Genomic DNA, 24,792 nt, shown 5'->3' with positions numbered 1-24,792 from the left:
CCGGTTGCCAGATCATAATTCCCTCCAGGGTCTGTGACAAGGACCTAAGAACACAGGGTTGAGAGACGTCTTTGCCCCCCTTCCGTAGGCCAAGGGTGGGTCCCCCTTCGAGCCGGGCCGACGGGCCCCCCGGCCCCCGGGCGACACGGCGCGGCCGGCGGCGGGGAGGACGGAGCGTCCGCGGGCTCCGTGGAGACGCCGCGGAGGCGCAGACGTCTCGCGCCCTCCTCGCGGGAGCCGCCGGGGCTGCAGCTCCTCGTGGCGGCCGAGCACACCGGAAACGGCCCCGAGCGCGTGCGGGGCGGCCGCCGAGGGTCCCGGCGCGGGGCGGGGCCGCGGGGTGTGTCCCCGTCCCCGGGGGCGCGCGAGGCCCGGGCGGGGCGCCGTCCCTTCCGGGGAGCGGGTGGCCGCCGCGTCCGCCGGGCGGCTTCCCACCCCGCCCCCCGCGGCTGGGGTGACGCGTCTCCAATAGCAGCTCGCCGGGAGCCGCAGCCCGGGGCTCCGCCGGCGCCGCGCGCCCCTCCGCGCGCCACCATGCGGGCCGAGGGCCACGGCGGCCTGGAGCGCTTCTGCAGCCCGGGCAAGGGCCGGGGGCTGCGGGCCCTGCAGCCCTTCCAGGTGGGGGACCTGCTCTTCTCCTGCCCGGCCTACGCCTGCGTGCTCACGGTGACCGAGCGGGGCAACCACTGCGAGGGCTGCTTCAGCAGGTAGGCGCGCGGGCGGCCGGGCGCGCGGGAGCCGGGCGCCGCCGGGGCTCGGGCCGCCGCGGCAGGAAGTGCGCGCGGGCGCGGGGTCCTAGCGCCGGCGGCGCGGCCGGGCGGGCGGGCGGGGAGGGGACCTGCCCGTGCGCCGCTGCCCCGCGCCGGGCCGCGCCACGTGCGCTGGGAAAGAAGAGCCAAGTTCCCGCCGCACGCCCCGCACGGCACGGTTTCAGAGTTGCTTGCGCAGGATGTGCACAGCCAGGAGGGCAGGGTCCTGCCCTCAGAGGGGGGCTCCGAGCCAGGCGCGTTCCAAACCTGGGCGCGCGCTGTCCACTCGGCGCATTGGCAGCAGGGCCCGAAATTTGGGCAGCCACAGTCTGTCACCTTTAATGTGTGCTTCCTGCGGTGTGTTCTATCCCGCACAGCCCAGCCCTGCCTCAGATCGGCCGTTTCCTTCAAGGAAGTTAATGACCTCATATGTCATGTTAAAGTACTAGAAGCCCCTCTTTCTTCTCGCTCTCTGCACTGGGTGTTTGGAGAGTGGGGCACAGGCCACACACCTGCGATTCCGAGCCTATCCCTGATTTGGGAGTAGGAAAAATGGTCGCTGGGGAGATTAGGTAAAATGTATGGTTGGCAACAGGATTTAATTGTAACATATCATATGTACATATGTCTATGTTCACATATATGACGTATAATATGTACTCACGCACCCAAACATAATTGTATCCTCAAGCCTTCTGACAGTTTCAGAGCTGAAAGGCACATTAGAAATCACCAAGCCAGTCCTATCTTCTTTCACTTTATGGATTAGAGAACTAAAGCCCAGAGAGGAAGAGTGGTTGTGTCTGTCCATTCACACCAATAGTTGAGGGAGGGAAGCCTGGCCTCATTCAGTTCTGTCCGTTTCCCACCTGGTCAGTTGCTCAGGAAATTTACTAAGGCGGGAGGCATGGCTTTGGCATTAGATTTATACCAGGCCTTCCCCTACTCACGGAGGAAGGGACTGGTGTCTGCTTTCTTTGAACCTCAGTTTCTTCATCTTTGAAATGGAAATTCCTGGGCTGGATTAGGCCTGTTTGAGGTCCTGCAGGTACCTTCTGACTACGGGTCTCAAGTCCAGCATACTTAATCTCCGAGACCTGCGTGCCTCATTCTACAATAAGACATAGCAAAAGAAGGGACAAAGGCTAAATATTATAGTAATCTTGCCCAGACTCCCTGCCAGAACTGTCTTCCGCTTAGGGGGACCTGGAAAGGAACTAGACACGGAATCATGCCGTGGGCAGCTTAAGGGCTGTATGTGATGTGGCTCTTTGAATTGGCGAGCCAAGAGCTAAAGGGTCATGGCACCACTTTGCAACGTTTGAGTGAAGTGAGCATTGGGTTTTCCCAAAGTTAAAAAGGCTGCTGTGACTGGTCCCTTGATCTTCTGAGCCTCGCTGTGGCTCGGAGTCTGCAGCAGCGTGGGTGTCTGCAGTGGCAGGAGCAAAGCAGGTCAGGCAGCACAGAAGGAGCCTCTGTCGGGGATCCTGGTGATTCCTGGAAGCCATCATCGTGTGAGAGGAGATCGGGGAAGCCAGGCGCATAGTAGGCACTCACATGGTAGTTGCTAGTCCTCTCGCAGTGAATTAAAGATCAAATTCCTCTGGGTTTAGACGGGAGAAGAGGAACTGAGAGATGCTTCTCTTTAGCTAATGTGAGTCTCCTAATTGTTTCTACTATGTGCACCCCAACCTTAGGGCATTAATGGATGGTCATGTGCAACTTCACAAATCATTCAGCTTCAGTTATTCTGCCATAGGTGAAAAAATTTGCTGCCCCCTCCCTTTTTTTTTTTTTTTTTTGGTATTTTTCTTATTGACATGCATTAATGTCACTAGCTGTTGCCTTAGGTCACTCATCAGGGCTTTTGCAATGGGGTGGTGCTACTGCGCGCACACACACCCCTTGTCTGTTTGGCTTAGGTGAACTTCTTTCAGCACTCATCATTCATTTCATCTCTCTCCCCAAAGAGTCATTTGAAATCAACTAAAACAATATTCAAGAAACAATAGCCGGGTGCGGTGGCTCGCGCCTGTAATCTTAGCACTCTGGGAGGCCGAGATGGGTGGATTGCTCAAGGTTGGGGGATCGAAACCAGCCTGAGCAAGAGCGAGACCCTGTCTCTACTAAAAATAGAAAGAAATTAATTGGTCAACTAAAAATATATATAGAAAAAATGAGCTGGGTATGGTGGCGCATGCCTGTAGTCCCAGCTACTCGGGAGGCTGAGGCAGAAGGATTGCTTGAGCCCAGGAGTTTGAGGTTGCTGTGAGCTAGGCTGACGCCACGGGAGTCTAGCTTGTGCAACAGAGTGAGACTCTGTCTCAAAAAAAAAATAGTCATGATACCCATGCAATTCGAGATATCTCTGTATTCCACTTTACGATTTCTGTTAAATCCGATTAATTTAAAATCAGTGTGCTTAGGTCATCATTCTGATAGATTCAGCACCACCAGTTCCTCTGTCAATGATTTGCATATGACCTAGGACAAATCATTCTGTCCAGCTGTGCCAGGGGACATATGTGTGCTTGCATATGCCTCCATGAGGCATCAAAGGAGTGGGAGTACAGTTCTGCAAATGTTGATGCATACAGATCAAAATCTGCCTCCTCCTGCATCACGCACCCAAAATAAAGCTACCCCCCTTCTTTTCTTTTGCCAGAAGTTTAATGTAAACAACATTGTTTAAGATAAATAAGCAACCCGAGATTTTTCTATGTCATATTAATTGTATCAGGATTTCATTTATTTTGAAGGAAAAAAAAAACTGATTTCTTCAGGAAGAAGTATATTCTATAAATTGAAAAATAATGGGAAATTTTCTTAAGTCTCCATAGAATGGGATTCTTATTGTTAGGGCAATTCAGGCACAGGTTTGTTTCTGGGAGTTTTAAATTTGCATCCCATTTCTCAGTGTGGTGGGTGACAGTTGGGCAGATGCGTACCTTGTCTTAGCTGCTAGAAGGCAGCTCCTAAAAATATAAATGTCTTCCAGTAGGGAACTGTCCCTATTAGACCTCTTAGATACATTTTATACACACACACACACACACACACGTAACACACAACACATGTATGTTTTGGCCATTTATCAACTATTGTGGCAGGGTGTTTTTAAAGATATGTGGGTATGTTTCAAACTGAGTATTGAACATATTTTAACGCTTAGTGTTATTTGCCTGGGAAAGGGAGAAATCTGTAACCCGGTGTTCCATCTGAATATTCATTCTGTGTGCACTTCCTCAGGTGGGCGGATGTCTCCCTTTTAATCTTTTATTCCCTTTGCTCCTGGGTCATTTAAGAGTGAGGATATTGTCTTTTCTTTGTTCTGAGTAGGGGGGAAAAGTAGGAAGGCCCACTTAGCCTCTTTGGAGCAGAGCTGTTAGAACCCAGTTTCAGGGAATTTGAATCATGCCAGGTTCACAGAGCGTGGTTGTTTTAAAAATTTAAATGTTTGCATGAGCCAAACACTGTGATGAAGATGTCCTGTTTTAGACATTATGAAGACTTTTTGCCTAATGTCCCCTAGATTTATTCTCTAGCAGTATTCGTCTTGTCTTTCCTCTTGTTTCACCAAACTGGCAGACCAATCTTTAATTGATCTTAGTCAGTATCGAGGGCCATGGGATCTTGATGCCGTTTTGCAAAAGTCCTCTGAATTAGCCCTCGTCCTGGCTTCCTGAAGTTGTACATGAGAAGGGGACATTGTCCCCAGGGCTGCTATGACTCCGGTTATTCTGAGAATGCTCTCTGAGAATTGTCTAGGGGGATAAATGGCTTCAGATGTTCTTAAATTGTCATGTTTTCTGAATAAAAAATTGGACACAGGCTCTAATAAGGGGTTCCGTCCTTCTTTTTGGGTGCATTTTTATAAAGCGGGTACTAAGGTTAAGATACATAGACAACAGATTTCCTCTAAAAAGTTACATGAAAGAATACAAAATTCAGCTTTCTTTCTATTAAGTAATAAGATATTGTTCTGTCACTTTTAACGTTTCAAAATTTCAAGTTTTCCACGTACAGGGATGCATCGCTTAACGACAACGATATGTTCTGAGAAATGCGTCGCTAAGCAGTTTCATCTCCGCGCGAAGGTCATAGAATGTGCTTATGCAAACCTAGGTGGTGTTGCTTCCTGCACACTTAGGCTATATGGTGTAGCCTGTTGCTCCCAGGCTGCAAACCTGTACAGCACGTTACTGTACTGAATATTGTATGCAGTTGTTAACATCATGGTAAGTATTTGTGTATCTACACATAGACAAGGCAAAAATATGCTGTTATAATCTTATGCGACTACCTGCCTGTGCGCTGTCATTGACTGAAACATTGCCATGTAGCACATGTCTGTATTTAACTAGAAACAGCAAAGCAGAGACTCTGCCACATTGACTGGGTTTGAATAATGGCCTTATGCCCTCCTGATGATTTGTCTTTGGGCCAGTTATCACTTAAATTCTCCCAAACTCCCAGGTTCTGTTATCTGTAAAATGTGCATACAAATACCCACCCCACCAAGCTAGGCCTGAGAATTAAACGCAGAGAGTTGAAGTCAAGTACTCAGCACGACTCTAGCCCATAGTAAGCTGTCAACATCAGCCTGGTCTCTGACTTGTACTTGTTTGGTGAACTCTGATGGCTAAATGTTTCTGGCTTAATTAAATTGCGCGATGGAATATTGTAAATTCAGGGACATTTTTATGGAGGTGGGGTTGGGGTGAGGAATACTGGGAAGGAGATACTGCAGATCTTTAGCCAGTGGAGTCACCATTTAGGTGGGTCGTTGACCAAGAGCTAAAGCAAGCGGTTCTCAACCTTGAGTCCCCCAAAGTAACAATGACTGTCTGGGATCAGTTGTTAGTATTTTTCAAAACCTAATGGAAATGATATAACCCAACTACACAGGTAAAGCTTCTCTGAAAAGAAGAGCCTTTTCCAACTCCAAAGTGCTTAGATGCTTTAATATTCTTTTAACAAGATTAAACAAGTATTTGTAGAGAGAAATGTAAGAAAACAGAAATTTTCACAGTGCTAGGATTCGTGGCTCCCCTCTGCTTTTTACCTTCAACACGGTTGTTTCAGCTGCAGCAAGGAGCCGTCTTAAAGAGACTTCAAATGTGCCAGGTGCCGTAACACGCATATTTTTCATATGCGGAGAAACATAATTTCTGTTCCAGCTTATAGGGGCTCAGTGACCAAGCTACACGTTTGGAAACGATTTCAGATGAAAGAGACAGACTAGCAGCAGGATATCCTGAAGTGAAATTCAAACCCTGGTGAGTTAAAACCACCATCTAACACCTTTCCCTCCCAAAAGCAATTGCTCAGAATCCTCTCACTCAAAAAAATCTGAAGATCCCATATAAAATGACATTTCTTTAAATCATATCGCTTTTCGCAGCTCATAAAGTATTTCCAGATACATTCTTATTTTGATCCTTCTAAGGATGGCTGGTATATGCAGGGCCTTATTCCATTTTACCTAGAAAGAAACCGAGTATTGGAAAAGTTAAGCAGTTTTCTTGAATTTCATACCTTTCTTTTTTTTTTTTTTTTGTCAAATATTTATTAAGTGCTTTCTACCGGCCAGGCTCTGTGACCTCAGGGTTGGAGCTAAATCTTCTTATTCCTGTGACTTTCCTTCCTGAACCCCTTCTAACCTTAACCTACCTTGTGGTTTACCCAGGCATTTAATCCTACTCAGACCTACTGTTTGGTTCCCTGGGGACTTAATGGGTCTCAAATATCTCCTAGAGTGAATATAATTTATAATTACCTCCTTTCTGTCCAGTCCCAAACAGATAAATCAACCAACTAATACGTTGTTTCTAAAAGTTTAAAAAATAATTTATTCTGCAGGGTTTGACCTGTATCTTATGTTAATATGGACTCAGACATATTGATTTTATTATAATGCTTTGTAATTTGTGTAAGAGCTACATATATTCATTTGTATGTATCAATTATTACATAATAAAGTGTAAAAATAAATAAGGCTTGGTCCTTTTCTACTTCATTTGGATGTTTTAGGCTTACGTCTTTGGACTTAATATCCCCTTTCTTTTTCCTGTCAGTGTAAAAACTGTGTAATAATAATTTTATGCACTTTATTTTTGCCTTCCAAAGAGGTACTCCATCTTTATAAGCATCCTTTATAGACTTAAATGACTAAATTCACTTCTCCCACCCCACACACCTTTTTTTTTGGACCTCAGGTGTACAGTTGAGGGAGTCATATTTCTAAGTTGAAAGACATGCTTTTATCTGGCATGTGCAAGACCTTTTTGTTTTTTTTTTTGTTTTTTGTTTTTTTTGGAGACAGAGTCTCACTTTGTTGTCCAGGCTAGAGTGCGTGCCGTGGCGTCAGCCTGGCTCACAGCAACCTCAGACTCCTGGGCTCAAGCAATCCTCCTGCCTCAGCCTCCCAAGTAGCTGGGACTACAGGCATACGCCACCATGCCCGGCTAATTTTTTATATATATTTTCAGTTGGCCGATTAATTTCTTTCTATTTATAGTAGAGACAGGGTCTCACTCTTGCTCAGGCTGGTTTCGAACTCCTGACCTTGAGCGATCCTCCCACCTTGGCCTCCCAGAGAGCTAGGATTACAGGTATGAGCCACCCTAGCTGGCCAAGGCCATTTGATTTTTTTAAATGTTCCTTCTAATTTCTTGTTTTTATCACAGATAGTCTCTCTATGGAGTTGGCTACACATGTTTGAATACACACATACATATATATGTGTGTGTGTGTGTGTGTGTGTGTGTGTATGTATATTCATATATGCCCAGAAGATCACCAGGGACTAGACAGACCTAGAACCAGGGCACCCGATTGTACTCTGTGGATTCAGAACTTGAGCAGATTTCTGTAGCTCTGTCGGAGGTGGGGGCCCTCCACTCTGGCCCTTTCCCCCTGGCAACCGGCCTATTCTGGGACTGAAGGGAGGCAGGGCACCGTCGAGGTCTCCTTCCCCTCTCAGGGACTTGCATTGTCAGCCCACCCACATCCCCGACCCTCACATCTTTGGATTTCCAGCAAATCTGCAGTAGTTTAGGGGTGCAGTCCGCTGGCAGGGAATTGACTGAAGTATCTGCCTTTTCAGGGGTTGAACCCGCGACCTTGGCCTCATTAGAGCTCTAACCAGTCACAAAGCGCACACCTCACTTTGTGTAACTTCTGCTGACTCGGGCCTGCCACCCTCCGAGGCTTCCTTTTCAATTGCAAAGGCGTTCACACCTACACAATAGAACAGAAGGAAATCAGATCTCTTCAAGACTTCTCTGAACGACAGAAATATGCAATTTAGCAGGAAAATAATACAAAAAAAAAAAAAAAAGTCTCGAAGGTTCAGGAAACAACTTGTCTTTCTAGCCCATGCCTTCCCCGAGAATCCAGCTGTGCCTCTCAGATTCTTCTTCAATCAGAAATTTAAAAATAGTGTGGCACTTCTTGTGCTAATTTGTTAACATATAATTTGGTGACTTGTTCATGAAGTGGAAGGTTTCAGATGACTAAGGAGAAGTATTGCATGTATATTATTAAAATGGATGGAGTTAGCTTTTATAGGAAAGAGATCTGAAAATTCATAAGTGCTTATCTTGGGCAAGTTCATAGTCCCTAGAGACCAAAATGAACACTTTCTGTAGTACCTAAGACACTGTTGTGTATCAGCTACTGCACTGAGATGCACAAGGTGTGTTGGTGCCCAGGGGATACAGAGTCGCCATGGAGCAGAGGGCAAACAAGGACAACCCACTGGAGAAGTGAATTTCACGCCAGTCCTTGAAGACATGGGCATATCCTGGGGGAGGGACTGAGAAAGAAACTCTGGCTTTCCAAAAGATGCAGCTTTTCATCCAAGCCAAACAAAAACCTCAAGGATTTTAGATCTTGGCACTTGAATTATGTTGAAATCTGTGTTCTCTTCCATCTATGAGGCCCCAGACAGATTCTTCAGGGACGTGGGTACTGGCTCATATTTTGGTGATTTTTCTCACTGTGGTGGTGAAACACTTGTTTGTGTAGGAAACACCTGCCCATTTGCCATCTGAAAAATCTCTTGTCAATTCTGCCAATCTGTATAGTAACCGTGACAATTGCTGTTCACGGTAATAACCTTGCATGTTCTTAAAATCTCAGCAGTAAAAGCCATTTAATTATGAGTGGATAGTAAACTTTTTAAGGGTAAGAATTGTATTTTTTTAACTTATTCACAAAATATTTCTATTTATGGTGCACTTATTTGGCTCTGTATTTCTGGAAAACAACTGTGAAGAAAAGGAACAAACATGCCTACCACCATGGAGCTTATTTTCCAGTAGTTTTTATTCGTCTTTATTTTACCCTCAGTACCTTGAACTTTGCAAGATTTCACCAGATGTTGTGTAGAAGGCAGTAAGATTTAGGGGTTCCTTCCTTCCTTCCTTCCTTCCTTCCTTCCTTCCTTCCTTCCTTCCTTCCTTCCTTCCTTCCTTCCTTCCTTCCTCCCTCCCTCCCTCCCTCCCTCCCTCCCTCCCTCCCTCCCTCCCTTCCTCCCTTCCTTCTATCCTTCCTTCCCACTTTGTTGTCCAGGCTAGAGTAAGTGCTGTGGCGTCAGCCTAGCTCACAGCAACCTCAAACTCCTGGGCTCAAGCGATCCTCCTGCCTTAGCCTCCCAAGTAGCTAGGACTACAGGCATGCACCACCATGCCCGGCTGATTTTTTTTTTCTATATATTTTAGTTGGCCAATTAATTTCTTTCTATTTTTAGTAGAGCTGGGGTATCTCTCTTGCTCAGGCTGGTTTTGAACTCCTGATCTTGAGCGATCCTCCCACCTCGGCCTCCCAGAGTGCTAGGATTACAGGCGTGAGCCACCTCACCTGGCCTCTTTCTTTCTTTTATTCAGTTGAAAACTGGTAGTCCATGAATGCCAGGAAGAACATTCTGTCAACCAGACTGTTTAACCATGTTGGGACTAAGAAAATGACACCCCAGGGTTTGGCGCTTTGGCAACACTGACACGTGGAACTGAGGAGCTTTGGAAGGGCCTTAGAAGCAAAGTCTCTCTGACCAGACCCTCTTCTGCCCTCCTGTCTCCTGCTCCATTTTGGTCCCTCAAGACAGGTCGTAGAAACTAGAACTCCTCTTCCACTAGTCGGGTCATGGAAACTACAAATAGTGCCCTAAGCTTCCTGCGCCTTTCTATGTAGCAGCTGGCCATGAATTCTCTGGCCTTCCCTGTCTGATAGTAGGTCATAAGACCCCCATTCTAGAAGGGGTCCTGCCCCATGTCCAGGAGGAAGGAATGCCGCACAGAGAGATCAAGAAGAATCTGAACAGACAAGTCTTGCTGCCCCCCCCATCTATTATCATTAGTTCATACCTTTTTGTCTATTCTTCATCAAACCTGAGCATAAAAATAGACAGTTTTCCCTGAGTCTTTGGGTCTTCATTCTGATGACTCCCATGTCAAGTAAAACTTTGCATAAATTTGTTGCTCTTTTCTCTTGTTAATATATCTTTTGTTACAGGAGTGTCAGCTGTGACCCTTAGGACGGATGAGAAAAAGGGTCACGTCTTTTTGCCCCTACAGCCCCAACACCCTGTCTCATGACTTGTACAAACTAAGAGAGAGCTTCAGGCAGGTCATACTTAGGGCAAATGAAATGACAGCACTCGTACACTGTGTTAAATAGCAGCAGCTCTGGGCAGACATCTTTTGGAAGTTAATGGCATGTAGCCTATCCATACACGTGAGTAAATACCTCTAAATATCACTCTTTAAAAACCCTGTAGGATTTTTTTCAACTTAAAAACATTCAGGTTAACAAAAAATTAGGGATTGAAAAACAATCTACTTATTTTGTCCAATATTTTTTAATAAGGATTTTTATTTTATTTTTTATTTATTTTTTTGAGACAAGAGTCTCACTTTGTTGCCCAGGCTAGAGTGAGTGCCGTGGCGTCAGCCTAGCTCACAGCAACCTCAAACTCCCGGGTTCAAGCGATCTTCCTGCCTCAGACTCCCAAGTAACTGGGACTACAGGCATGCGGCACCATGCCCGGCTAATTTTTTCTGTATATATTAGTTAGCTAATGAATTTCTTTCTATTTGTAGTAGAGACAGGGTCTCGCTCTTGCTCAGGCTAGTTTCGAACTCCTGACCTCGAGCAATCCGCCCAGCTCGGCCTCCCAGAGTGCTAGGATTACAGGCGTGAGCCACTGCGCCCTGCCTATTTTGTCCAATATTTAATTGATTTCTGGACATGTTCCAATTTTACAAGACACCCAGCTACTAAGTATTTGGTAGATATACAGAGGGGGAAGGAAGCCCACCTTCACCTTCTCTGTCTTTGAATCTGAGAATGGCCCTGATCAATTCCATTGCAGAGTCAGGGCTTCCTGATGGGTAAACCCTCAAGCTAAGCCTCAGCAGCTGTGTCTGAGTCCAGCTTGCCCTGCCAGGTGAGTTTCTGGCCGTCCTAAATTGCTTGTAGTGATGCACACGGTCATGCACACATGCGCACACCTACAAGCCCCTTCTCTTGTTCATTTGTCACCTAGAATGCTTTTCTCTGCAATATTTCCTTCCTTATCCTTGGCCTTCTTCCCAGGTAAGGCCTTACCCTAAGTTAGTTCATACTCAAGAAAGTTCCAAGGCCGGGCGGAGTGGCTCGCACCTGTAATCCTAACACTCTGGGAGGCCGAGGCTGGAGGATCGCTCAAGGTCAGGAGTTGGAAACCAGCCTGAGCAAGAGCGAGACCCCGTCTCTACTATAAATAGAAAGAAATTAATTGGCCAACTAAAAATACATAGAAAAAATTAGCCTGGCATGGTGGCACATGCCTGTAGTCCCAGCTACTCGGGAGGCTGAGGCAACAGGATTGCTTGAGCCCAGGAGTTTGAGGTTGCTGTGAGCTAGGCTGCTGCCACAAAACTCACTCTAGTCTGGGCAACAGAGTGAGACTCAGTCTCAAAAAAAAAAAAAAAAAAAAACTCCAGCTCAAATTGCATCTTTGATGAAGCTTCTTCTTAACTACTTCAGTCCACAAATCTCTTCATTTATTTACTACTTTACATTTATTTTACAATAGTTCACTATTTACATATATTGAACATCCTAGTATTTGAGGCATTGTGCTGTAGCCATGAGGTTTCAAAGACAACTAAGACAAAATCCTCAGTAAGTGCTGTCATCCTAGCTTCTGTGTCTTCAAAGAGCTCAGTCCTAGGCATAGCTTCCTATTCTCAATTCCATGTCATCTGGGCCATTTGGATGCTGAATCATTTTGCCTGATATTTATATTTGCCTCTGTCACGTAGGCAGGGCTTATTTCCCCAAATAGCTCTTTTTTTTTTTTTTTAACAAAAATATCATATTCCAGAGCCTAGCACAGTACATTGTGCATGGAAAATAGTACTTTTTTTAAATAGAAATTACTTGGCTATGGTAGATTAGTGTATCTTCTTACTGCCTCATGTGCAAAGTTTTATAGTATAAAAAATGTTCTTTATTCAGCAATACAAATGAACCCATAAGGATTGAAAGAAAAATGTTCAGTCTGTTTAAACAGTATCTGTTAAGGTCAAGTTCTCACAGTAAAGTTTCTCAATTGCAGTAATTCTCCTAAACAAATAGGTAATTCAATTTTTTATTATTTGTCTACAGGAAAATAAACCGAGGGGATGAAAGAGTGTAAACTCTTTAAAATTCTCCTGTAAGCATTTAAAAGGTACATTTTCCTATATGTGAGATTCAGAGCAGTCAGTCTGGTCAGGAGTTAATTTGGATCTGACCATCTTTGGGGAAATCACATTTAGCATTAGGTTATAAAGGGATTTTTACCGTGATTTTTTTCTACTCTTTGGACAGAATGTTGAAGGGAGGAATATTGTTAGGAGTATTTTAAGTTTTAAAGTAAGTTTTAAAATTATAGTATTTTGTTTTATTAAAATAGTTTAATTATAACTATTATAATAAAACAAAGTAATATACTTACTTTGGTTTTGTCATCTTTTCCTTGATATTTAATCATGTATGCTGTACAACAGTCATAGGGGAATTTAATATATCAGTATTCTTTACAAAGTACTAATGATAACATCTATCATTTACTGTACTATTGGAAGAAGTGATGGATATTATTTATTATCAGTTCCTTTACAAGAGAGCTGAGTAAAAAGAAAGGCATTAGTTTAGTTGTTTCTTTTGTTTTGACTTCTCCATCAGAAGGCATTAGAGAAGTAAAGAGAAAAGTAGCAAGGGAGTATCATTCTGATCTTGCACAAAAGTCAAGACAGTATTTTCAGAAGAAAATGTGAAATTTCCAAAGTGCATACATTCATTCTTTGAGAGAGCTTTAGCTGTTAGAGGGGGTTGTGCAGGGCCTACAAGATGAGGTTTGGATATAGGTGTCATTCAGTGTCTGAGAAGAGTAATTTAATGCTCACTGTTCCATAGACGAAATATCTCACTCCTATATTCATAGGCTAAATGATTTTTTTTTTCCTTCTAAGGCAAAGGTAAATTTCGTCTTGGCTAGAGGCTGCATGAAAACAAATCCATGTCATCATTTTATTACAAGTTCAGCCATCATTAGCGCGGCCACCAAGCCCAGCTTCCTCTTTGCAAATCACAGCTCCAATTCCAACAGTTGGGAAAAACCTATTAGTTGCTACCTTACTGCCCTAAATATTTCCTGCCTCCCCTCGAGGAGGACGTGGGCTCAAACTTTTAACAAGCCTCAGAACAAAGCCTGGTGGGACGGGGAAGGTTCAACACAGCTCTGGGAAGAAGCCCCCGGCTACGCGTGGGTCCCGGTTCACTGTTACATTGTGGATTAAAGTGATGATGCATGGAGCATCTTTCGCGATTACACAAAAACCTGTAGCCTGGGTATTATCCTTGTCCCCTGACCAGGGTTATAATAGGGTTCGGCCACAATTCCTCCAATTTTTATTTCTCTTAAACAAGACTGGAGGCCTTGCTAGTGTAACCAACCCTCGCTGGGTAGGAGGCTAACTTTGTTTCTGGTTGTCTTATTTCAACCTAGGGTGAAGTTACATTGCGCTGCTGGGCTTTTTTTCCTTTCTCTTTTTCATTTGGCTGGGGCTGCCTCTGTTCAACAGAGCATCCTTGTCACTTCTTCTGTCCCCGTTAGTTAAAAGTAATTGTTATTGCAAACCCCCTCTATGCCAGTGTCATTTTCTTTCATGGTGCAACCCACTAAGCATTCATTTCAGCAGCGGAAAGTAGGGAGCTTACAGAATCCAATCCTTTTTATCTAGCCCAACAGCACCTGCGGCAATGCATTAACTAGCAGGAGTTGTTAATTACATTTCTAACTTGTTGATCTTCATGGTTTGCGATTCTTAAAAGCAAGGAAATTAATCACTGTGTGTGTCTCCTCCAGTAGGAAATGACAGGAGCATGTGTCTTCTAAGTTCTGTTCCAGTCACTAATAATCAAATAACTTGCGTTTTCCTGTAACATTTCTTTTCCCCCTTTGTGGCTAGAACCATTTCTTAAGTTCAAAGAGCCCTTCTATTCACAGCAGGGTAGATATTTGTCTGTAAAACAAAAGCTTTAGAAACATAAACCCTCTAGCTGTGAGTCCAAGTGAGACTGTACTGAAGGTATTTCAATAGCTGACATCACTTAAAGAAAAAAAAAAAAAAACAAAGGCACAGAGACTAATTAAAAGTGTAGTGGTAGTACCCAACATTTATTCAATATTTACAGTGTTCCACGCAGCGTATTAAATGCTTCGCTTGTATAGTCTCATTTAACTTTCGTAGCAAACCTACGAGGGAGAAACTATGTCTTTATTTTACAGTGGAAGAAACTGAGGCTCAGAAAGGATTAATTACTTACTCAAGATCACGTGGCATATCAAGCACGAGAAAGACAAAAGGATTTCAGATAGGGGAGATGGGAAGAGTAACTCATCATATTCATCCTAAATTGTGAAACAGGAATTAGAAAGGAGCAGAAAGCAAGCTTAAAACTTGCACCTGGCTTCTAGAATACTTTCTGGCATAGTTAGAGAATTCATGTCAACCACTTTTTTCTTACTTAAGCATGCATCATCAAGGTGGCCAAACAACCTAATACATCCTGTGTGTGAAGAATCTCAGAACAATCTAAACAATCTACCTTGCCAAGCCCTTCGACACTATACAACAACTTCTGCACCAACAAAGCCACTCGGCCCGAATGTATTACCATAAGCCTGTGGCTCTGCATTCTGGAAGCACATGAGACTCTCCTGAGGAGTTCTAAATGTCCCAGTGCCCCAGCCCAACACATACCAGCCAAGTGAGAATTGATGGGTTCCCTGTCCCTGGCAGCCAGGATTGGGAACCACTGGGAGAGGTTATTAGTGACTCACTTTTAACTTTCCTTTTATTTCCAATTCCTTTTGGGTTATTTCAGTTCTTGTTGAGAGGGAAATTTTGTTTTCTTTATTTTGTACAATCTTTCCCCAAACCTCCTGGACAATTCAGATCAGGTTCTTTTGCAAATGAAAGATTTACGACTGTGTCCCTTGTAGGGACGGAGTTTATTCCAAATGCCTTGTATATCCCTCCAGTGAAAATGGATAGCCCATATGAAGTTTCTCTCTGGCTATAACTCCTACGTCAGCAGTAGTCAAACACTCACAGGATCTTTCTCTCTTTCTCTCTCTCTGTCTCTGTCTCTCAAGCACACACACACACACACACACACACACACACACACACACACACACACACACACACACTCTGCAGGGCCCAGCTCAGCAAATTTTAGTTTGTGTTTCAGCCATGAGACTTATGCAGAGTTTATATCTCTCCCTGGCTATGGAACGAACGGAAGCATGTATCTGGATAATTTAAACAGAGCTCCCTGCCCACCCCCACCCTACCTCATCTAGAATTGCTTCTACCAAAATAGCTCGAAGTAGATTCTCATGTTATTTACCATCAGTATCAGAAGCTATCAAAAACTGTTAGCTTTTTCCCTTCCCTACTCCGAAGGCAGGTGGGCTCAGGAGGATCTATGTTATGAAAATTTGCATTTAACAAAGTAGTTGATTCAACAAGCATGAATATAGCAATATCTGCCCTCCAGCCAGGCAGGGCTTTGAGTTTTTAGGGAAAAATGCAGCTAGAGGTTCCTAGAGGACATGATCTGGCTTGGACTCTCCCGGTGTCTGTCTGAAAAACAGGTAGGTTCACCATTCTCAGTGGGAGGAAGGAACCTTCTTTGCATGAAATCAACACAACATCAGCCTTTGTTTCCTTCCAATCTATTTCTAGTGAAATGGATTCCTATGTCACAGTTGGTTGAGACCACCCTCTTTGTGGGAACTCCCATTCCCCAAATCCCATTTTGAAAGATGGTCCTGGGTCCCCTCCGTATGGCATCTTTTGAGGCTAAGTGACATTGGTGGGTCCCCACTGGAGCTGGGACATAGACAGACCAGAGTAAAGAATGCCTCTACTTCGGTTTTGTTATTTCCATTAGCTTATGCAGATATACAGGTGATTTTTGCTGTGTGTAGTCTGTCCTCCTGGACAGTCGTCGTGGTACTCAGAGAAGGATGCTCTTGCATTGTGAGGACAAAATGTGTGAATTCAGATTCTGCCACCTATTTGCTGAGTGACCACATTGGATTCGTTATTTCACCTCTAGGATCCACATTATCTTCATTTGAAAAATAGGAATAATAATAACTTCTTCATTGACCTTATGGGACTCTCGAGATAGATGAGCAGTTTTCAGACTTTTTGGTGTCAGGGTCCCTCTATGCTCTTAAAAATTATGGAGAACCGCAAAGCCCTTTGATTCATATGGGTTATACCTGTCAATATTTACCATATTTGCAATTAAAACAGAAAATTATATTCATTTTAAAATGACAACAACCATTCTGTTAATTTTTTAAATGAGAAATATTTTCAAAGACAAAAGAATTGGTGAGAATAGTGGTGGTGTTTTATGTTTTTGCAAGTCTCTTTGGTGTCTGGATTTATAGAAGACAGCTGGATTTGCAGATATGCTTCTGAATTCAGTCTGTGGTGTGTGTTGTTTCAGTTGCAGTATATGGCAAAAATAAAGCTTCACACAGATATGTAATTGGAAAGGGAAGAATATTTTGATAGTCTTTTCACTTAAATGTGGATAATTTTATTTGATTCAACACTAAACCTTGACAAGTATCTTAAAAGGTAGTTTTGATGTGCAATGTGAAGCCATATTAGTGAACTCTGTGTACTCTCTTACATTAAAATCCGTTGGATTATCTTGCACTTTGAATGACTCTTTTAGCCATGCATAACTTTAAACACATCATACATTGGTCATTTGGAAAATATTAGATCACTACATTGTATAGATCTTCTAAAAGCTGACCCATTTCATCAAACCATATCAAAAAAATCACAATTGTTAATATCACCACCAGTCTCATCAGGAAGGTCTTAAGTATTGAGAAGCTGTGAAGCTCAGGATGCCAGATACATGCTTTCCAAAATTCAAATTTCTGCTTGGAAGCTCAAATATTATCAGTGGCAACAAATAAATGTTTTCTTGGAAGCGACAGGCTCACTTAATTTATTTCAATAATATATCTGAAGTGGGCACAGTGGCACATGCCTATATAGTCCCAGCTACTTGGGAGGCTGAGGCAGGAGGATCACTTGAGCCCAGGAGTTAGAGGCTACAGTGAGCTATGCTTGGGCCATTGCACTCCAGCCTGGGTGACAGAGCGAGACCTCATCTCTAAAATAATAATAATAATATATCCACCAAATGCTCAAGTCTGAATAGCCACAGTTTGTCTAAAGCTATTCTTTCAAGTAAAAAAACAGTATTCCAAGAAAAAAAAAATGACTAGTTTGGGTTGCACCAGTGATCACTCCAGTGCTTTTCCATGAGATAGCCGTTGGACTTGGACATAAAGCGGAAATAACCTTCTGCATTCTTCCCATTTCATAGTACAATGTCATAAAGACATGTATTTAAGAATTGAGATTTAATAAAATTAATATTTGTTACTGCTTCATCGGGGACATTCTTACGGGAGACTGACTTTCTGCCCGCTTCACTGTGAGTTCGTTGCAGGGAAGAATACAGTGACTCCTTGGTCACTTTGGTGCCACTGCTTTGATTAGTGCTCAGGGACCTTCACACCTTCTGCGGTGCCGATGTCAAGACAATGGGGAAAAGAAGGAAATAATGGTCTTAGTATTATTTCGAAAATAGTTTTGGCCTCCCCAACTCCCTGAAAGAGTCTCCAGGACCCCAGCAGTCTGCAGACCCCAACTTGAGAACCACTGAGATAGACAGTAGAAATGACGTGACATAGCACCAACACCGAGAAGCTAGCCTTTTCTTCCTGTTCTTCACGGTGTATGGCCTGTAGACTTGGTGACTAGCTGGTCCAAGTGAAGGCTGGCCTCTGGGAGATTTATTGTTCTGATGAAATCCCGCTAGAGTTCTCTCCTAGTTCCCTAGAGCCCAATTGCCTTTTCTGTCCCTGGGCTGTTAGTGGAATTAAACAAGCCTTGGTTTCTGGTTCACTTTGCTGCCAGCTTCTGTATGAGACCTGTATTATCCTTGCTTTTTTGTATGTTGTGGAACTAATCTATATATAATATATATATATATATACATATATATATATTTTTTAGGCAAAGTCTTACTCTTTTGCCCAGGCTAGAGTGCCATGGCATCTGCCTAGCTCACAGCAACCTCCAACTCCTGGGCTCAAGCGATCCTCCTGCCTCAGCCTCCCGAGTAGCTGGGACTACAGGCATGCGCCACCATGCCCAGCTAATTTTTTCTATATATTTTTAGTTGGCCAATTAATTTCTTTCTATTTTTAGTAGAGACGGGGGTCTCACTCTTGCCCGGGCTGGTTTCGAACTCCGAACCTTGAGTGATCCTCCCGCCTCTGCCTCCCAGAGTCAGTCCTAAGATTACAGGTGTGAGCCACTGAACCTGGCCTGAATATATTTTTAAATGTGGTAATTTCCTAATCTTTTACATTAGGGGGTCTTAACACTAACTTCAGAGGCTCTTCGGTGGTCCGTGTGTGTGAGCCCTTGAAATTTTACAAACAGACTTTTCTGATGTTTCTTTGGGGATAGGGGAGAAGGTGGGTTGTGAGGGAAGGTTAATAGCTTCAGTCAAGTTCTCAAAGAGGTCTGTGACCCGCTGTCTTGCAAAAACAAATATTTAAAAGACAGTTTTCATGTTGACATTCTTATGGGGTGGCATCTCCCCATGCAGTACCCCTTGTCTGATGCACCTCATTTTGGAAAGAAGTTTGGAAGCTTCCCTCCCTGGCTCTGCTCATCCTTGCTTATGCCCCAGGGCTATTTCTTCACAGTCCTAGTCCTCTAGCCCTTGCTGGTTGTCGCTTAGCAGTTGTTCTTGAGTGCACCTCCTGGGAAAGTGGGAACTGAGCCTCCCGTTTCCCTCATATCCCAAAATGCAGAGTTGGAGCTGGATCCCTTCAGAGGGTGGTGGGTATTTCAGGCCAGAGACTACACGCGGCTAAATTAGGGGGTTCCTTCTTGAACTGTTGCAATATGCAAACTCGGAATGTTTATTTATGCCTCCACCCCAAGATGTGTCTTTCTCCCACACATTTCTTCCAAGTCTGCTTCTTGGAATCCGAGTGCTGTCATGAAAGCTGCAAGGCAGTCTGTTTAGCTCCAACAGTAGCATTTTGGGAAGACTTTCTGGGTTCCGTGGGAGGAGTGTGGTGACTACCACTTGCCTACGAGAAGCAGCGGAGGATTCTGCGGCGTGACAATATGTATCTCCTGGGCTGCCAGCCCCGCCGCCTGCACCCCGCTCTTCGTGTCAGCTCTGCTGGGCTGCGGGGGAGGGGCGGAGAGGTGGCACCAGGTGGCCCCGCAGCAGTGCGGGGGTGGGGGGGGGGACGGACACCCCTGCACCCCCAGGAGTCAGGCAAGTCAGGCAGCTGGCTTCCGCGTGGTGGGTTCGAGAATGCGAAGGCCAGGCCTACGGATCGTGCTCCGACTTAAACAATGCAGTTGTTCCTCACTTCAAAAAAAGTTAAAAGAGTTTTGTAGTGTGTGGCCTAATTCAGCGGTTTTGCAGCTTTTGAAAGAGCTTTGGCTCGTCTCACACGATACATCACGCCTGCCCCGAGCGGCTGGGAAGCAACAATTTCCCCGTCCTTTATGGGAAGCAGGAAAATGATATAGCAACGGACAAGTTGCATTGACCTCATTATGAAGAGTCACTAAATAGTACACTGACAAAACAGGTGTGTATACCAATCAGCTCCAACGGTATTGTGTCCAAGAATCTGTTCTCCACGTGCTAGGCTGGGTTATTTTTAAACAGCTTGCAGTTTATCGGAGGTTTGGATAGTGCTGGCATGCTAACTTCCATCTGCATTTCTTGCAATCTGTAAGTAGTGAGAATTGTCACTCATATTGTGTGTTGAACAGTGTGGTTGTACCCCAATACTCCATCTTCATGGGGTCAAACCTACACTGCGGTTTTGTTGATTTCTGTGCCTCTTTGGCACTTGAGAAGATCAGAACATAAGAGCCTTTGACTTGCCCCACAATGCTGACTAGAGTAGCGCAGATGATGTCGACAGCCGACTGTCCCCAGGGTCCCTGAGTCGGGGCGGTTGTCCCTCCTGCTTGGGACAGCACCCTCCACAATGGTGGGGCTTGGTAAACGTTGGCGCACGTGCCGTTGGGCTCACTCGCTCCCCCTCAAGGTCGAATCTGGTCCACGTGCCCCTCGGGAGAATGCTCCTTGTCGGTGGGAGAGTAAAGGTGAGGGGGACCTTGGCTCTGCTTTCCAACCAGATGGCTTTTGTGCTTGCATGACAAAATGTGCAGCTTCACGTCTCTGTGCCTCTCGCCACTACAGTGCCCTTTCTGTTTTTAAGGAAAGAAGGATTGTCCAAATGTGGAAGATGCAAGCAGGCATTTTACTGCAATGCGGACTGTCAGGTAGGTGCCGGGCCAGCTGGCAGGGAGGGCCGGCTCTGAAGGAGGTGGGGCAAGGTGGCACGAGGCAGCTCTGAAGTCCTCTTCCTTGTCGCGGTGTTCCCAGGAGGCCCCCCCCCCCCCGCAGCCGGAGCTGGGAAGCTCAGTTGTGGCGCAGGGTACGGCTGAATACCCTTGTGTGCGTGCTGCCCCGGGCCCGACAGGCAGCCGGGGGTTGGGAGTCACAGTGTGGGGCCACATACAAGGAGGAGGGGAAGCAGGAAGGACAAGGGGAAACCATGTTAGCTACAGGCAGGGATACTAGCAAGGTTGAGCGTTTGCCCCCAAGAATCCCAGCAACAGATGGAAAATACACAGATGACAAATAAAGAATATTAAAATGCTGTCTTTACATTTTTTAAATTTTTACTGTTGTGGGTCTGTGTTTTTTTTTTTTTTTTTTTTGAGACAGAGTCTCACTTTGTTGCCCAGGCTAGAGTGAGTGCCAAGGCGTCAGCCTCGCTCACAGCAACCTCAAAGTGCTGGGCTTAGGCGATCCTCCTGCCTCAGCCTCCCGAGTAGCTGGGACTACAGGCATGCGCCACCATGCCCGGCCAATTTTTTCTATATATATTAGTTGGCCAATTAATTTCTTTCTATTTATAGTAGAGACGGGGTCTCGCTCTTGCTCAGGCTGGTTTCGAACTCCTGACCTTGAGCAATCCGCCTGCCTTGGCCTCCCAGAGAGCTAGAATTACAGGCATGAGCCACCGCGCTTGGCCTGGGTCTGTGTTTTTACGAATCTGTATAGCAGGCTACACCCCAGTCTTGGACTGTTTGAACCCAGTCTGATTGCAGCTAGACTCAGGTGAGCCCCGGCCCAGCCTCTGGGTAGCTGCTCTGAATGACCAGTGCCGCAGAAGCAGTGGTCTTTACTATGCTAGTGTGCATTATGAATTTCTAAGTCTTCTTATTTGACCCCTGCATACCCTCCCTGGCATTTTTTTTTTAAGGGAACCTGTTAATACGCCTTAGGGAAATGCTGAGACTATGAAAAGGTGGCTCTGAGGGACAGGGAGGATTTTCTCCACCTCTGCACCTCTTTATGTCGTTATTTTTTCTTCCTGTATGTGGTGTCATCCTGCCCCTGCCTCCCAGTCCCATCCCTCCCAGTCCCTTTGGCCTGCTGCTGATCACCCACTGTTTCATTCTTGTTCTTTCTCACCTCCCTATGCCGTGGGCTCTGGAAGGCCTCGGAGAGCATGGTTTAGCAGTGGGAGAGACTGCTAAGCTGGTGTCTCATCTGACCGGAGCACTCCGGTGACACTGGCTTGGGAAGCAGGGACTCTGCCTCGGCTCTGAAGACCCCACGCCAGACCCCTCCCCTGTGCCCCCACGGCACAGGCTGTGAGCCCGCAGGGCAGTGGGGACATAAACAGGGCTTGTCATTGAGTTTTCGGGGAAGGTGCCTTCTTTTGAAGAGGAGACTTCATACGTTGCTCCTCCTACCAGTTGTGGGTAGAGTAGTCGGTGCAGAATAGCGATCAGCAGGCCCCGGGAAGCCTGCGGTTTGGTTCCAGGCCTGCCAGATACGTTAGCTGCTTCTAGACGTTCGCTAAACACGTCTAGAAAAACTCACTTATTCCCTTCTGGTTCTTCAGCAAGGCAAGCACAGTAAATCGCATGCCATTCAGGTAATAGAACATGGAACAGTGGGAGGACACGGCTCCAGGGGCAGGCCCCGGCTCTGCTCCTTACTAGCTTTTGAGGTTGGCAAGTCGCAAGGTGTCTCTGAGTCTCAGTGTCTTCGAGTGTGAACTGAGGACAGTGGCGCCCATCTCGGGGAGTTACGGGCCACACGATGTGATAGATAGGAAAGTTCCATCTCAGCTGCCACCCTGTTTACAGGGGTTGCGGGGCTGGTATAAACAATAATGTTACAGTCCACGGAAAGTTGAATTTGTATAATTCGGGCCAGACCGAAGCCTGGCTTTATGCAAAGAATAAAATAAACAGAATACTTTTGATTTGAGGCACTTGCTTTTTCAGCCCAATAGAATGGCTGGATTCCAAGAACTTGAGGGCAGTAATGGTGCCATCGTGTGAGTGACACTGATTACCCTCTGAGTCCCCGTGAACGGCTGATTAATGAGGACCACCAGAGTGAGTGAGTGCCGAGTTAGTGCCAACTCTCCTGAGCGCACCGCTCAGCTCTCTTCCCTTGGGCCTTGCTAGGTGGCACTATCTTGATGAATTGTCATGTTCCCAGTTGGGATTTTGAGGTGCCCGTTATGGTTCCTCTGTCCCCAGGACCTCATCTCCCAGACGTGCAGACTCGGAGACCTCGTTTGTGAGCTGTGCGGTGAGGGGTGTCCTCCCTTGGAAGGGGGACTCACATTAACCAAATACCCCAACCTGGATGTCCCAGAACGTCAGGTTATTACTCTGCAGCAAGGAGGTGGACAGTCTGTGGATGCTCCCCATGAAGACATGCTATAGGGGCTCACAACATAGTAAGAACATTTCTTGGGGATCAAGGAACCCCATCCTTGGAGACAGTTATGGGATTCAGCTGTTCAGAGGCTGCAGGCCAAGAGAGCCTGCTGTGTGTAGACTGGAGTTGGAGAGTTTTCCCTGCTACTCACTCAGTTCCTGGGCAAGGAGCACCTTGAACCCTGGGGAGCACTTTTGCAATTCTATTCTTCTATGCAGAAGTTAAATTACCTGGCGCCCAAAGTACCCTCCTAGGAGGCAAAGCTATCAGTTGTTTCTAGAGGTGACAGGTTGGATTTAACCCTTAAGTTTCATTTTTGTTTCTTCTATCTCCCATTGCTGAAGGAAGAGGCAGATGGCCATTAAGGTTTTTCACCCTTTAGTATGAAGAACTAAATAAGCGTGGGACACTAGTGTATTATGATGAGAGAGAACGGGCATAAAGGCTTAATAAAAGGAAGTGCCTATAAATAAAGGCTGGTACAAGTGCTTCATATGGGAACTCATCAGGGAGGAATCTGGGGCCTTTGCTCCAGGGAACAGTGTATTCAGGGTTCGGCTTCAGGGAATGGTTGGGTGGGATCCAAGCGGAGGCCCTGCTAAAGGATAAAGCATGGTGCAAAACAAGGGCAGCAATGAGGAGGGTCATTGAGCCATTCTCCACCTAAGAAAGCATGGCCCCAGCGGCTTTTGCCTTCTTCAGAGGTGGAGCTCATGCCCCCGGAGTCACCAGGTGGTCAGTGCCACACAGCAGATGGTGCAGTTGTGCAGTTGGCATGGAGACTATCAAGTCCAACCTGTCTGTAGATAAGAAAACAGTGTCCCAAGTGGTTGGGTGACCTTTCCAAAGTCCAACGGTGGCAGAACCAGGATAAGACTTTAAAGACTGCTTGGGGGTGGGTGGGTGGTGGCTTTCACAATCCTTTGCAACAATGTGCTTGGGAGACCTGAGGGCCCTCCAGGAGAGGAGACTCTGTGGGAATGTGTCAGAGAAAGAGAAGAGGTCTTTAATGGATGAGAAAGGGAAGGGCGTCCATTGTTGTCTTGGCCAGAAACCTCTCCACGAGCACTAAGGCACATTGCTTCCTGAGAGTTTCCTCTTTCCACGGAGTAAAGCATTTCGGGGGACCCTAGGCACTGTGTCTAATCTCCCCAGTCCTCCTCCATCTGCAGTGCTTTGGGATTTTGCTCTATTTGACACAGTTTGGTTCTATCTTCTCCCATGTATATCACACTTGACTCAGCATGATGGTGCCGGAGGAAAGATTTTAATTGCTGTTGCATGAAAGGGTAATGGGAGGAAATATAAAAGAAACAGAATTTCCTTTTTAGTTAGGTGTGTTATTTGGTAACCTGTATGTATGTGTTAATGAACCCTATTTATTTTTATAAATATGCCTGGAAAGCGAAGTATATTATTCATTCACTTAGGGTTTCTTCATTACATTGTACCATGATAGTTTCAAGTGAATGGTTTTTAGAAAGTTATTAGTTAGAGCAATCATTGTGTAGCAGAACGTTCTAGGGTATATTTCTTGACTTTAATGAATATAGGGGAAAACAAAACCTCTTTGTGTTTTGTAAATGGAGGTGGG

At 45.4% G+C, this 24,792-nt stretch overlaps 1 protein-coding gene across 1 annotated transcript in view; it reads left to right on the top strand.

Annotated features, from left to right (window-relative positions):
* Positions 1-340: 340 nt before the first annotated feature.
* Positions 341-24,792, top strand: part of SMYD2 (SET and MYND domain containing 2) — a 51,440-nt gene continuing 26,988 nt past the window's right edge. Inside the window, exons 1-2 of the mRNA XM_020284419.2 lie at positions 341-707; positions 20,665-20,728. Of these exons, the coding sequence (XP_020140008.2) occupies positions 535-707; positions 20,665-20,728 (237 nt within the window). The 5' untranslated portion in view covers positions 341-534. The remainder of the gene's footprint in view (positions 708-20,664; positions 20,729-24,792) is intronic.

Source organism: Microcebus murinus, chromosome 23, assembly GCF_040939455.1.
Source record: "Microcebus murinus isolate Inina chromosome 23, M.murinus_Inina_mat1.0, whole genome shotgun sequence".
In the NCBI taxonomy this organism is placed as follows: Eukaryota; Metazoa; Chordata; class Mammalia; order Primates; family Cheirogaleidae; genus Microcebus; species Microcebus murinus.
Note: the sequence above shows the minus strand (reverse complement) of the source record. Positions and strands in the feature narration are given on the sequence as shown.